Source organism: Penicillium expansum (assembly GCF_000769745.1).
Source record: "Penicillium expansum strain MD-8 chromosome Unknown contig349, whole genome shotgun sequence".
NCBI classification, from domain to species: domain Eukaryota; kingdom Fungi; phylum Ascomycota; class Eurotiomycetes; order Eurotiales; family Aspergillaceae; genus Penicillium; species Penicillium expansum.
In genome coordinates this window covers 175,035-189,384 of record NW_015971314.1, presented here as the reverse complement: position 1 = coordinate 189,384, position 14,350 = coordinate 175,035, and the positions used below count along the sequence as shown (strand labels likewise).

The 14,350-nt window shown below is 48.7% G+C and overlaps 5 protein-coding genes across 5 annotated transcripts; 4 read left to right on the top strand and 1 right to left on the bottom strand.

Moving 5' to 3' along the window:
- Nucleotides 1-825: 825 nt before the first annotated feature.
- On the top strand, nucleotides 826-3,105 carry hasF (Zn(II)2Cys6 domain-containing transcription factor hasF; the record flags this gene model as incomplete). Its single annotated transcript, XM_016747111.1, has 5 exons — nucleotides 826-857; nucleotides 949-1,210; nucleotides 1,289-1,801; nucleotides 1,866-2,530; nucleotides 2,610-3,105. The coding sequence occupies 5 exons, from the start codon at nucleotides 826-828 to the stop codon at nucleotides 3,103-3,105; spliced, it is 1,968 nt and encodes a 655-aa protein (XP_016598460.1).
- Nucleotides 3,106-4,491: 1,386 nt separating this feature from the next.
- On the top strand, nucleotides 4,492-6,151 carry PEX2_098400 (MFS transporter; the record flags this gene model as incomplete). Its single annotated transcript, XM_016747110.1, has 4 exons — nucleotides 4,492-4,768; nucleotides 4,826-5,775; nucleotides 5,852-6,052; nucleotides 6,107-6,151. The coding sequence occupies 4 exons, from the start codon at nucleotides 4,492-4,494 to the stop codon at nucleotides 6,149-6,151; spliced, it is 1,473 nt and encodes a 490-aa protein (XP_016598459.1).
- A 723-nt stretch (nucleotides 6,152-6,874) lies between these two features.
- Nucleotides 6,875-7,375, bottom strand: PEX2_098390 (uncharacterized protein; the record flags this gene model as incomplete). The annotated part of the gene is made up of 1 exon (XM_016747109.1): nucleotides 6,875-7,375. One exon carries the CDS (start codon nucleotides 7,373-7,375, stop codon nucleotides 6,875-6,877), a length of 501 nt encoding a protein of 166 aa, XP_016598458.1.
- Nucleotides 7,376-8,583: 1,208 nt separating this feature from the next.
- PEX2_098380 (serine/threonine-protein phosphatase 2B catalytic subunit) lies at nucleotides 8,584-10,534 on the top strand (the record flags this gene model as incomplete). Its single annotated transcript, XM_016747108.1, has 5 exons — nucleotides 8,584-8,701; nucleotides 8,776-9,107; nucleotides 9,172-9,429; nucleotides 9,495-10,414; nucleotides 10,477-10,534. The coding sequence occupies 5 exons, from the start codon at nucleotides 8,584-8,586 to the stop codon at nucleotides 10,532-10,534; spliced, it is 1,686 nt and encodes a 561-aa protein (XP_016598457.1).
- Nucleotides 10,535-10,987: 453 nt separating this feature from the next.
- Nucleotides 10,988-13,021, top strand: PEX2_098370 (uncharacterized protein; the record flags this gene model as incomplete). Its single annotated transcript, XM_016747107.1, has 3 exons — nucleotides 10,988-11,360; nucleotides 11,462-11,597; nucleotides 11,668-13,021. 3 exons carry the CDS (start codon nucleotides 10,988-10,990, stop codon nucleotides 13,019-13,021), a joined length of 1,863 nt encoding a protein of 620 aa, XP_016598456.1.
- Between the last annotated feature and the right edge of the window lie 1,329 nt (nucleotides 13,022-14,350).

The window sequence follows — 14,350 nt, the reverse complement described above, 5'->3', positions numbered from 1 at the left end:
GGTCCATTGGGCTTCTGGGCCAAAGGTTTCCTCAGCCCAAATTAAACCACGATAGGGGTCAGAAGAAATCGTCGGACGGGTGGCAAGTTCAGTTGTCGAGGGCATACTTGAGTGATGTGTCGAACCCAGGGGGGGTAGGTTGAAAGACCTGGAGGTGGTAGTAACCGGGCCCTGTAATTTTCTCTCAAAAAATACGGACCCTCGCAAGGAATAGTATTTGTGCATCTTAAACTACTAAAAATACCAAAAACTTATTATTAAAGCGGCTATGATGTCTTCCAAGGTTAGTATTCAAACCAAAAAATTGCTAATAAGGATGATATGTACTCCGTACTCCGTAGTGTCTTCCAAATAGCAATCCCGTATTATATACTGATAGTTTCCAAACTCTAGTCTTGGCGTTCTTTGCGTTTGTAAAATACGTAGCTAACCCTGTTTGGTATCAAAACGGCGACAGCGTTGAACTCCCCTTGGAAATCTCCAAGGAACGTACGGAACAAGCCGATTATATGAGCGTCTTTTACGGCGTTGAGTTTTGCAGACTCCGCACTTCAAGTCCTTTTTTCGCGTCAAACGTGTAACTTCTTTAGGGATTGTCACTCCAACTCCACCCGGGGGCCAGCTCTAGCTGCCGCTAGCAGCGTGCGGATGCTTTAATCTAGTACTTTGCACCAGCGCACTTCCCATCTTTTCTTCCGTCTCTTTCGCCATGCAGTTTCACCCCTCATCCACACAGTATCCTGCGGAATATATTCCGTCCCCAGCCCTGAGTAGCTTCTCTCGTCCCATTACCTCTTGTCTTCCATGTCGTAGTCGCAAGGTCAGATGCGACCGCCGACAGCCACGATGTTTGGTGTGTGAGCGAGGCGATTATCCCTGTTCTTACGTGTCGAAGCCACAATCGCCGGGGCTGGCTTCGGAATCGAGCCGGATCACCAAACCTAAAAGTGCCCCCAAGATATCTTCATCTACGCTAGCCCGAATCAATCCTGGTCTTCAGCGTCTTGGTAACTTCATGGCGCAAGCGCAAGCATATGGAACATCAGATCATAGTCTTTCGTCAGTGGACCCATTCACAACTACACAATCGACGACTGCCCCTCATAATGCGTCACCCCCACAGTCAGAATCGCAAGATGATGCACTGGTTCTCGATAATGGAGTGCCCCACTTCATCTCCGGCAAACACTGGGCCTGGATGGCAGCAGAGGTGCGCCCCCATTGTCCTTGAAGCTTGCGCCCATGCCAAGGCATATAGGTACTAACGAGGTCTCCTCTCTTCCTCTAGCTCAAAGACATCCAATCCGTTCTCGCGGAATCTCAGAGTTCCTCCCCCGAACCGGCGCTCGAAGATGTCATTTGGGATGCTGATTCACCCGTAGCCAGCGGGGATAATTTCTGGCCTGATACACGAGAGGATTGCTATTTACTCCTGAATGTTTTCCTGGCTAACGTCGACCCGATTCACCGAATTGTCCATCGTCCGAGTTTAGCTCGTCGCTTTGACACATTCGTTCGCACTCACTACCATCTAGAGAACGATCAACCCCCTGTTACAACGGGGAGCAGTGGTAGTATGATTCCCCACTCGAGTAATATGGACTCGTTCGAGCCGCTGGCCATGTCCATCTTCTACGCGGCCGTCAACAGCATGAAGGATACTGACGTTGCTACCATGTTTGACACGGACAAGTCCTACCTCCTGAATCGATACAGAACGGGAACGGAAGTACATCTGAAACGGCAAAAATTCATGACCTCAAGGATCTTTGCGGTTTTGCAAGCTTTTGTGGTTTTTCTAGTACGTTTCAGAGAAAGAAAAGACAGTCCCCAGTATTGAGCTAAACAATGTTGAAACACCACAGACTGTTCAATATCGCGAGGATGATATGGGGAAGGTATGGCCATTGACCGGGCTAGCCATTCGGATAGCAACAGTCCAGGGTCTTCACCGAGATCCTTTAGCTCTACCGCTGGGAACGATGGATGTTGTACAGGTGGAGCTGCGTCGTCGCTTGTGGGCGCAAATACGTTACTTGGATTTCCGCGCGGCGGGGGATCATGGGTTTGCACCTTCGATTCATGAGTCGGATTTCGATACGCGTCAACCCCTTAGTCTAGATGATGTCGATTTAATCGAAGGGGTGCTACCTTCAGCCGGACTCTCGGATGCCCCCAAATTCACCGATATGACCATCTATCTCCTGCGGATCACCACAGTTCAGTATTATGGGCACATCATTCTAATGACGCATGCTTCACGGAAACGATTGCGCACCAACATTGGTCCTGTGGAGGAAGCCGAAACATTAACAGAGCTACAGGGCCTGTTAAGCACTGCTGAAACACTCGCCAGCGAGCTTGAGAAGAAATTGAACGATCTCGTTCGATACTGCGACAAGAGGGTTAGCATACAATCAATGGCCTTAGATTTGAAAAACCACTTGCAATCCAAATTCTGGGTCACCTTCTGGATTCAAATCTCTCGGCAAGATCGCGAAAAAGTCATCAATCCCACTATGAGAAGAAAGTGAGCCCTTCATGTCCCCTCCTAACCATTCACCCGAAAGGGAAAGTAGATATTTTCGCTGACAGCATCGCACATAAAGCATATTCGTGGACGCTGTCACAGCCATAGAGAACTGGTGTACCATCGCCTCCGGAAAGGCTTATGATCCCTTCCGATGGCATATCTACTCACACGCTGGGTTCTGCTTGATTCTCTACGTACTCTCCGAGCTCCGCAGCCCCGGCTTCCAATCCCCGGAGTGGGCCGATCTCCGCCAGCGAGGCCTCCAATTAGCGAACTCCATCTACGACATTCGGGGTCAGCATACCACGGGTGCATGGCCCGCAATCATTTGGTTGGTGAATCGAATTCGATTCCAGCAAGGACTCGATTCTGGTGTCGACCAGCCTACTGGGACCGGACCATCTCATAATAATCATCCCATGCCTATGGATAACTTTCCTGCTGCTCCTCCAGGCTCGGGGGGAATGGACTTTGATACGACGGATTTCATGGATATGGTGAATCTGGAGGGCTTCGATTTTGCGGACTTTGCTAGTTTGGATCCCATGGGTTTTCATGGAATGTTACAGTGATTGACTACTAGGCTCGCTGAGAAAATCGACATGTTTATTGGTCGATGTATTTACGTTCATGTGGGTAGAAATAGAGACGTATCCATCACCTACCATTGTGGTAGCCGACTATACCAAGCGGCAGTATACTGTCACACACTGGTGTTTCCTTGAGTCGACCCGGCTCGAGCCAATTCCCCATGAGCTTTGTCCTTCCGTTTCCGTCCAATTGCTTTAGAATAACTAGATTAATGTGTTCTATGTAGCTTTTTCCCTTGCGGATCATTGTACTAAAGACAAAGTGTTGGGAGGGTATCACATTCCCACCAATGTAAGTGTGATCTTCATCCTTTCCTTTAGAACACGACTTAACCCATGATTACACGTAAACTATCATCATCATCTACATACCCTACTAGCTCCCCGACACTAAGGAATACTAACCGGACCGCTGTAATGGCCTCAACGCGGAGACATCAAGTACAACCTGTCCACATTCGGATATTGCTCTAGCAATTATCTTGGAGAGCACCTAGGCGGGAAGATAGTCCGTGGTATCCTGGTTTCGTTACTCGGACAGTATGACATGGATCTAGAGGGCCAGATCAAGGACGAATATCGTCAATTTAAGACGGATTAGACGAGCTTCCTTGCCCTGTATCTTGCTAATATCGAGCTGAAGCTGAGAAACCTATGCGCCGGGGGTGTACGGTGTCGTTGCGGAGATTTATTTGGGTAATCTGAAGTCAGTTCATGTGGCTTAGGAGTTCTAGTAAACTATCTGACACCTATCAAAATCCGTGGTCCCAAGTGAATATTCCAGCTAGAGCCTGTGTGGAGCACACTTACCCTATGCTCACTTGCGGGGTTGGCAAGGCAAATCGGTGTTAAGAAGCAAATAAAACCTGAGGCCTGAAGGCCAAGGATATTGATTGGTTGAGGAGAGATGTTCAGATGAAAAATATCTCCAGGGCTGCTAGGTCGGTATTCTTTATGAATGCCCACCATACTGACTCAGTGAAGTTTCAGATGTAGTGTTGAGTTGAGACCGTGTCCCCTCCATTGTTTACTCCTAGCCTTTTAGTGCAAGATGCTATAGATAGTCTCTTTCTCTCTTCACGCAACTTCGGAGATTTTCCAGTACCTGCTTTCTAAGGATCTCACAGGGGTAAGGTTACTCCTGATAAGGTTTGCCTAAATGGCCGCGAAGAGTGGGTCCTCGTACGAGGCGGGAGGCCCCACACCCTCGGCCGAGGTGGATCCATGGATTTGATGATGGACATTGATCATATACTTCCAGGGCTACTTATAAGAAGAGAAAGTAGGTAGGAGAATTCAGCTTCGGCAATCAATATGTCACTCACACATACAAACAACACCCCTGGGTCTCAAGTAGCATTGAACACCATGCAATCCCCAATAATCACAGAAACAACGCCAGAGCACGAGCGAACAGACTCGCCCAACGAACTCGCCAAAGATGATATCAAGGCAGAACTCGGATCCAAGGAAGAAATTGATCCTCGTGGCTCAGATCATGTTTCTAGAGGATTCCTCCCATTCTTATGTTTCGTCCCAGCCTTGCAAGATCCCAGACATTATACCCCGGGGATGAAGTGGGTTTTGACCTTTATTGTGGCGATGGGAGGGCTGGTGGTTCCGCTGAGTAGTGGTGTTTTGTTCCGTAAGATATCATATTCCCCAGCCAGAACATGGCGCTAATATGATGAATTCCAAACAGCCTGCCTGATAGAGATCGCCGAGGATATGCATACCACCGTGTCGGTGGTGAACTTGTCTATTGCTTTTGGCTCGCTTTCTGTCGCCATCACGCCCCTGTGGTGGTCATACCTGGCCGAGCTCTACGGTCGTCGGCTGGTTTACATATTGTCCTTCTTTTTCTTGGGAATTTTCAACATTCTGGCTGCTATCAGCCCCAACATTGGCATGTTTGTCGCCATGCGACTCCTTGGGAGTGCCTCCAGTGCGTCCCTTCAAGCCGTCAGTGCCGGAACAATTTCCGACATCTTCAAAAAGCAAGATCGCGGCAAGGCAATGGGCGCGTTCATGCTTGGTCCCATGATGGGGCCCATGTTCGCCCCCATCATCGGCGGAGCGCTTACTACGCATTGGAGTTGGCGCAGCACGCAGTGGTTCATGGTCATCTATGGATGGGCCGTGTTTATGGTGATGGTCCTCTTCATGCCGGAGACGGCCACCAACCTAGAAGAGAACCGCCGCGAGCACCGAAACGACGCCACCAGCCCCAGCAAGGAAGCCCTCCACTTCCTCCTGAAGCCCATGCAAGCCGCCAAGCTCCTCCAATACCCGCCAATTCTTATTACCGTCTATTACACCAGTATTGTCTTTGCTACATACTATCTCATTTGTGTCTCTATCGAAGACACCTTCGCCAGGCCACCATACTCCTGGAGCTCCATCATTGTTGGTGTCGCTTATGTCCCCGGCGGCCTGGGCCTGCTCTTTGGTGCGATAATTGGCGGCCGTTGGCAGGATTATATCATGGCTCGGACTGCTCGAAAGGAGGGGCGATTCAATGATAAGGGGGAGTTGATCCTCCACCCGGTCGATCGCCTAGGCGAGAACTGCCTTCTTGGGGGTATTCTTTTCCCGGGCGCACTCTTGTGGTGGGGATGGACGGCCGACAAACATGAGTTCTGGCTGGTCCCAGTAAGTTCATTTATTTGATCACTCCCTTTCCCCCTTCCAGCTTCAAGCAGGGACTAATCTATGTATTGTATAATAGCTCCTCGGAAACTTCTTCTACGGGTTTGGCGGGATGATTCTCACCAACGTTACCATGACGATGCTGACGGAATTTACACCGAAGAACTCCACCATCGGCGTCGCGGTGAATAACCTCATGCGAAACAGTCTGTCGTGTGTGAGTGCGGTCATTGCGCAGCCGTTATTCGATGCGATTGGAACTGGTTGGTCGTTCACGGCGGTTTGTTTATTCTGTCTGCTCAGTGGCGTTCCGTTGATACTTCTGCGAATCAAGCGGGATGAATGGAGTCGGCAAATGAAGGCTATGCTGGGTGAGTAATTAGGAGGGTTACTTGAGCTTTTGGGGAAACTAAGGGGGTAGGGAGCTTGATATCTCTCGTTACTTGAAGGACGGGTTGTACTTTATTTAGCTCTGGCGACTTTGAGGCTGTGATTCTCTTTCTCAAGAAAATAATTAATTTTTCCACTCTCAAAAGCTATGGATATACTAAAATTTATCCAAAAGATGTAAATCAAAGCAAGTGCCACCGAAACACCTTGGCCCATGCGGCAACTGTCAAATCTGCTTTGATGCGAACTAGTCGATTCCTAGGCGCTGTTGCATTGTAGGTCAAGTCACATGCCACTCAAGCCTTGAAACGCTATTCAGGGGGCCTCGAACCTTCCATCTTTGATCAGACCCTGGTGGGGAAGCATATTCATGTTTCCGGATTGGCGTCTGTTTGACAAGAGAACACCACCTTTTGTGGTATATAAGAGTAAAAAATGAATAGCCAGGTTACGCGATAAACAAAATTGAGATTTGGGTATGAAGGATATCAGAAAACTTCTCGGAGTCTTCTTTTTAGTCTATCTTCTGCTAGAACTTGGCTGTTGTTGAGTGGATGTAGATCCTAAAATCCTGAGAATAATCCGATCCATCACTGATCTCATCTACCGCACCAGGATCCCTTCTAGCACTTATCCTGGATCCATCCTTATTTCCGTGGGCAGCATAGTGCAGTGAAGGAGACGCCTCATGTGCGAGTAAAATCTTGACAGTCTAAAGATTGCCGCATCTAGCAGCTACCATCAAAGGTGATACACGCGATAGTGAGGCCTTCTTCGTGTTCTTGGAATTGGCCCCAAGTAGTCTCACAGCAGCCTTGTAGTCCCGGGTGTCCTTTAACTTCTCTGTTACTCTTACATCAAATATGTTGTCGAGGTAAAGGCTTTCATCAAGACTTTCATCATCTGAACTCCGGTAATTTTGAATCTCCTTCGGGTAGCATAAAATGCCGTATTTGTCTTCAGCTGCGGCCAATGTCGACGGAGGTTCACATGGTCCCCCATCCGGATTGCAGAGATCAACTTCGGCGCCATGCTCCAGGAGCAGTCTTGTGATGCCCACATATCCCTCTTTTGCGCCTCCCGTTAAGGGCTTGGCTTCTCCATTATAGATGCATCTATGGTAATTTACGTCTGCTTTCAATGAAACATCCCGGTCCATGGGTAGGTTCTCTGTGATGAGCAGAAATATTTCGTATGGCAAGGCATTGACCATTTTAGAGAAACAGGGTGTTGACTGAAACGGCGATCTAGACTTTCTAGTATCACAAAATCTAGATATCTAGGAAATTTTCAACTCTTTTAGTCGAAGTCAACTCCATCAACTTAAAAATTCGCTTCGTAGAAATGGAGTGAGACATGAGTTGTCGCCTCAGACAGGGGGCATCTCAACACTTTCCAGCCTACACAAAGATCCGATAATGGCCTATCACTATCAGCTGGCAAGGTAGTAACAATTTTTCCTTTTTTGTGTGTTTCAAACCACTTCTTTTTATGTGCTGTGGAGTATAGCATATAAATTGGGGGCTGCTTAAGGGGTTTATAGTATTGTAGTAGGCGTATCCCAATCTATCATCTATAGAGCAGATGTGAGGTACAAGTTGTCAAGTGTTCGGTACTACTGCTGCTTTCTTATCATATGTAAATGTTAAGATTCCACATTGAGTGAAGGACATTCACGAACAAAAGCTGCAGCTGTGAAAGATTTTCTCATGCAGACCATCAATCCTGCATGCCTCAAGTCTAGCGGTCTGGGCAAATCTGGGCCAGACGCAACAAACGCTAAACACAACTTCAGATGAAAGTCGACGCTGAAGTCAAAACTGAACCTCATATTATTTTCAGAGTAAATGTCCACACTGTTCAGATGGAAATGTCGAAATAATCGAAATTTGAAATCGAACGAATCTGATAGCGTGGGGTAAAAAGGGACCATTTCTGCCTTAGGCATCGCGTCATCACGTTGACATGAGGCTGAACTTGATCTAATTCTTGTCTCTCTCGCATGCCGATATCAATCTCTCTCTCTCTCTTTTCTCCAACAAGAAAACAAAGGAAAAATCTCCGATACATTTACGATCGAGGTCGGTGTGAGACCCACCGATCTTAGCAGGACGGCCCAGAAGCCGCTTATCCAATTTGTTTCTCTTTTTCCCGACTTCACATTTCCCCCCCCCCCCAAAACACACAACCCCCAGTACCCATTTTAACCCCCCCTGGGTTCTGTTTTCTTCGGTTTCTTTTTGAACTTCAGCTTGATCAGATTTGTATCATTCTTATACTCTTATTAGTCGTGGGAGCTCTATCCCGCCCGCGCTGAAACTCACCCCGCCACACCTCCGCGATTCTCTCCCCCATCCCCCCATCCCCTCTCCCCCCTTACTCCGAACTCAAAATTCAAACTACATTTCAGTCTCTGCCAAAATGGATCGAGCTATAGCGCGCGCCGTGACCGACAAGCAGCCGGTCCCGGAGATCGATTTCACATTGCACACGATGGAGGACAACACGCAGGTGTCGACAATGGAGAGGGTGGTCAAAGGTAATGCCGCAGCGGTCTCGGTCGCTTTCGCAAGATGTGGTAACCTGATCGCTAACGGTATTTCGTGGTCTTAGAGGTGCAAGCCCCCGCTCTCAGCTATCCTCCGGATGATATGTTTTGGTCGCCTGAGGATCCTTCCAAGCCCAATCTTCAGTACCTCAAGCAACACCTCTATCGTGAAGGCCGTCTTTCAGAAGAACAGGCACTTTGGATCATCCACGCTGGTACACAGGTTTTGAAGGCCGAGCCAAATTTGCTCGAAATGGATGCGCCCATTACAGTGTGTGGCGATGTTCACGGCCAGTACTACGACTTGATGAAGCTGTTCGAGGTCGGCGGTGACCCTTCAGAAACGAGGTATCTGTTTTTGGGTGACTATGTGGACCGTGGTTATTTCAGTATTGAGGTGGGTCATCCGAGTCTCTCCTTCTCGAATCTAGAAGAACTACTCTGACCATTTGTCTATGCAGTGCGTCCTCTATCTCTGGGCATTGAAGATCTGGTATCCCGATTCACTCTGGTTGCTGCGGGGTAATCACGAATGTCGCCACTTGACGGACTACTTCACCTTCAAGTTGGAATGCAAGCACAAATATAGTGAACGGCTCTATGAGGCATGTCTGGAATCCTTCTGTGCGCTGCCGCTGGCGGCAGTTATGAACAAACAGTTCCTCTGCATCCATGGTGGCCTCAGCCCCGAGCTGCATACCCTCGAAGACATCAAGGCTGTATGTATCGACCCTATTCGTCTTTTGAATTACAGTATTAGCAGACAACTTACAGGCATATATAGATTGATCGCTTCCGCGAACCTCCTACCCACGGGCTTATGTGCGATATCCTTTGGGCTGACCCTCTGGAGGAATTTGGTCAAGAAAAGACAGGCGATTTCTTCATTCATAACAGTGTCCGTGGTTGCTCCTACTTTTTCTCTTATCCCGCGGCATGCGCGTTTTTGGAGAAGAATAATTTGCTCTCTATCATTCGAGCACATGAGGCTCAGGATGCCGGATATCGCATGTACAGAAAGACGCGAACCACCGGCTTCCCCAGTGTTATGACTATTTTCAGTGCGCCTAACTACCTGGATGTTTACAACAACAAGGCGGCCGTCCTCAAATATGAGAACAATGTGATGAACATCCGCCAATTCAACTGCACCCCTCACCCATATTGGCTGCCTAACTTTATGGATGTTTTCACTTGGTCTTTGCCGTTCGTTGGTGAGAAAATCACGGATATGCTTATCGCCATTCTCAACACCTGCTCGAAGGAAGAGCTAGAGGACGAGGCCCCTACACCTGTGTCTCCCACTGAAAACAAGGATAAGGATCCGATCTCGCCTCCGTCAATGGACCCCGAATCCAGCGAGTTCAAACGACGTGCTATCAAAAACAAAATTCTTGCCATTGGCCGCCTCTCTCGTGTCTTCCAGGTTCTTCGCGAGCAATCCGAGAGTGTCACTGAGCTGAAGACGGCGGCTGGCGGTCGTCTTCCTGCAGGAACCCTCATGTTGGGTGCGGAAGGTATCAAACAGGCTATTCACAACTTCGAGGATGCCCGTAAGGTTGATATCCAGAACGAGCACGTGCCTCCTAGCCAAGAAGAAGTTATCGCAAAGAGCGAGGAAAGTCGTCGTGTGGCCCTGGAGCGCGCTGAGCATGAGGCCGCCAACGATGCAGGACTCGCCACAGTTGCTCGACGGATCAGCATGTAAGTGTCCACTTGAGAGATTTTGTCACCCGCCCATTTCACATACTAATTCCAATCACCAGGTCTGCTGGCTCAGGTCGCCCCCGTTCCCGACAGAGGGATCCTCCCAAGGATGCCTGATCAAATAAGATGTAGCCGAGCTGATATTATGACACGATCTATGCATTTCTCCTTCCTGCCCTCCAGCGCACACGCTTTTTGTCCCGACACGATCGATACGATACCCTATCTATCTGCTTGATCCTACCCCTCGCCTGGCGATTTAACCTGTGAATCCACAATTCTAGCGATAAATAGGACAGTTCAGTTAAACATGTGTGCTTATTACCCCACGTTTCATAGCCAAAATGCAATTATAGTGAAGAAAGGGTTTTATTGATTGTAAATATTGATATGATTTCAAATTCATTAACTAAGATATTTGGTCGCTGCGTATCTCCATGTAGAATAGGAAAACTATCAATTCAGTGATGGATGCCAAGCCCCGTGCCCGCGTCCACTTCCGCTCAGCCAAGTTCATCCAAGCCATTGCGATAACTACATACCCTACAACCCTCGCTTCACCGCGCCTCAATGGCTCCAAGATTGCGCAGCGCGCTCACAAAGAGCCTGTCGCGTCCACTGGATAACAGCGCTGTCTTTTACTGCCCCTCGTGCGCGATCTGGCGACGAACCTTGTCCACGCGCGCCAACACCAGTCGCAGCATCGACAAATCCGACACATCTCGACGGATCGGTAGAGCTCAGAATACAATCACAGCATCGGCTTCCCGGACATTTACCACATCCTCTATTATCACCGCGAAGAGCGTGCCGCCGCGATTCAAGGAGCTGCATGCCGCCCTCGAGGGAGTGAAGGATGCCGCCCTAGAACAAGTGAATCTCAGTCGACTGCAATTTGCACTGCGAGGATTGGAGTCTGAAACCCCTCTTATTAGAATAGCTGGTGAGTTTGCGGTTATACGATCAGGCTATTGCTCTCTTCGGCAATGGATCTTACCCGTCAAAGAAAGCATGGCACTGATTTCTCCTCGGTTTGAACCGTAGTTCTCGGATTGAATGATGCGACCTCTGCACGCAAACTTGTTCGACTACTACTTGCCGACCCATTGGCACCGCGAGAAGGCTGGGAAGACATCCTCGACTCATACGATGCCGATTCATCCCGAGGGTTGCTGATCAGGTATGAACTAGTCTTTTGTCTGCGTGTTGATACCCCGTGACCAGTACTGATCTGAAGGATTATTCTATAGATATGGCGAAATCTCACAATCCATCCCCAATGACCTCCTACCGACGATATCAGTGCCATCGCCTATCCTTAGGAAAGGCAACTTGGAGATCCTAGTCAGCACCCTAGGCTCCGAGCCTGACCACAACGCCGCTACGTTCCACGCCGACACCTTCCTCGTCCCCACAATTACCATCCAGACCTCGCACTCCGGTCGGCATAATGTTGTTCGGTATCCCGTGCACCACACGCTTGTATGCGGACGTGGAGTGGATGGCCTGCTGTCGTACAGCACAATGATTGGTCGCTCAGACCTGAAGAACGAGGCCTCTTCAGTACGCGGAGCCATTGAGCTTGCAGTGGCAGATCAAAAATCCACAAACGAGCGACTGTCCCTGGTAGATGTCGACCGTGCCAGCACAGCACTGGATAAATTCCGTGAATCCGTCCAAAATTCTTCCGACTACGAACGTGGGTGGAATGGTAGTGGCGTGCAACCTCTCATCGATTGGCTTGCAACTTTCTCAGAGCCATCCAGTGGAAACGCGTTGAATCCAGCATTGGTCCCTCTGGTGGAGTCCCTTATTGACGCAGCCGACGCTAGTGTAATCGTCAGAGATGCTAAGGCGCTCCATGATCAAACCGCCGGCATAGCCCCCGAAGAGATTCGATCCAGCTTGGACCAGGGCGTAACTACCTGGGCAGAGCGTGCTCACTCCGAGCTCCGCAGTTCCCTCGAGGCAGGGCTGGCTAGTCCACGCTGGCGCGGTCTTGCATGGTGGAAACTCTTCTGGCGCGTTGACGATGTGAGCATGATTACATCTGAGATTTTGGAAAGAAAGTTCCTTCGCCGGGCAGAGAAGGAGGTCATCTGGACTGTGGGCAAGTACCAGCAGGCCGGCCTGTTGGAAGAGCCTTCTTCCTCAATCCCTGACTCCGCCAAGGACTCGGTCATGCCTCCTTGGCCAACCCAGATCCCCGACCTTCGCACCAAGCTCCTCACCACCACCGTGCCATCCCTACAAGCCCTCGCCCAGAGTTTGGTGCTTTTCAGCGTATCCACCACGACTCTAACTTCTGCTCTCTCTGCTCTAACTTATGTGGCTATTCCATCGGCGGGCGTGTACGAGTCATGTACCCTTGCCGCCGTGGGTTTGATTTACTCCATGCGTCGCCAGCAGAAGAGGTGGGATGTCGCCCGAACTTTCTGGGAGGAGGAGGTCCGCGAGGAAGGACGCACATCGCTGCTGGAAACTGAAGCTGCTCTTCGCGGTATCGTGCGGGATGGCGGTAAGATTGTTGAGGATACATCTGAACCCCATGCACGAAATTGCGTTGCGAGAGCGAGAAAGGCTTTGGAGGAGGTGAAGGTGTAATCTGCTCTGTATACGAACAATGTACTATACATGTATTGCCTTCTCATGATAGACCTTTAGAGCTTCAATCTACTCTATCTGTATGATATGCCTTGTTATATATAGAAAATTCCTCTTTGCAGTTTGTGCTGTTTGCCGCTTTTGTATACATCTATGGAGATATCTAGAGACGTCGTCTGGGAAGACATCGGATTGATCTTATACATAACGTCCTGAATATCATTTCGGGCCAATTAGATCGGCCCAGGAATTATCAAAGTACGAAGGCCGCATGAGCGGCCGACTATTCTTGTTCGTTATAATGCTAGAGGTTCCCCGCCGCGTTCTAAAGCTTGGATCCCGTTTAGGAAACACTGTCAGACTCACCTTCACCTTCAATGCGCTTAATAGGTATGTTCTTTCGTTACAAGACTTGCTCAGGCAAGCATTAGCAAAAATGGAATATGGAATATGGAATATGGTTTTTCTCCATTTCTATAGTTAGACTAAGACCTAATCAAGGCCCTGGAGACATCAATATATATATGTTTCGGATGCTTAATCAGATTTACTAACTCCACCACAGATCTAATAATAAAATATAACTAATCCACACATGATTTTATTCTCATAATATATAGAATACTACGGAGTAAGTGCCGGTGAACTACTCCGTACTCCGTAGCAGAATGTTAAAAAGCTTCGCTTCATGGTTTCACTATCAACAGAAGATCTGAGACATCGGAGTGCAGGCTTATTGGATCGGAATATTGCAGGGATATGTATGATGTCTTAAACCCTCCTCAAACCTCAAACGGCTACTGTCTGAGCTAGTCTAATCATAGACTTTGTACTTTGTATTAAAGTTGACATGTATATCCGGCAGGATGTAACATACAACATTGTATGCGAAGTATAACTAACTTGTTACTACTTTATATGGTTGCTATCGTTTATAGTACATTTTATATTGTTTGCTACAAAGCCGTAATTGCAAATTTCCCCTGTCTAATGCCGAAAAGGGGTATAATCTACGGGTCGTTTCATGTTCTCTTCAGGCCAATCCCCACGGTCAACGTGGGTCACCAAGACCGGGCTAGTGAATTCGCCCAGGAACGCGCCGTTCGTTTCAGCGTCTCAGATATCGACTTGGAACACACGAAAGTCCACCTTGAATAAGAATCTGTTATCTAACCCCTCTATTCTCCCTCGTGTTCTGGCGCCAAATTCGGGATTAGCCCAGGGTTGCTCATTTTAATTCTCAGACGAACACCCAATCGTAAGACTAGGGGTATAGAGGGGTGGCTGATGTTCTAATAGTCATGATGCCCCCAGCCTACCCTAATATCC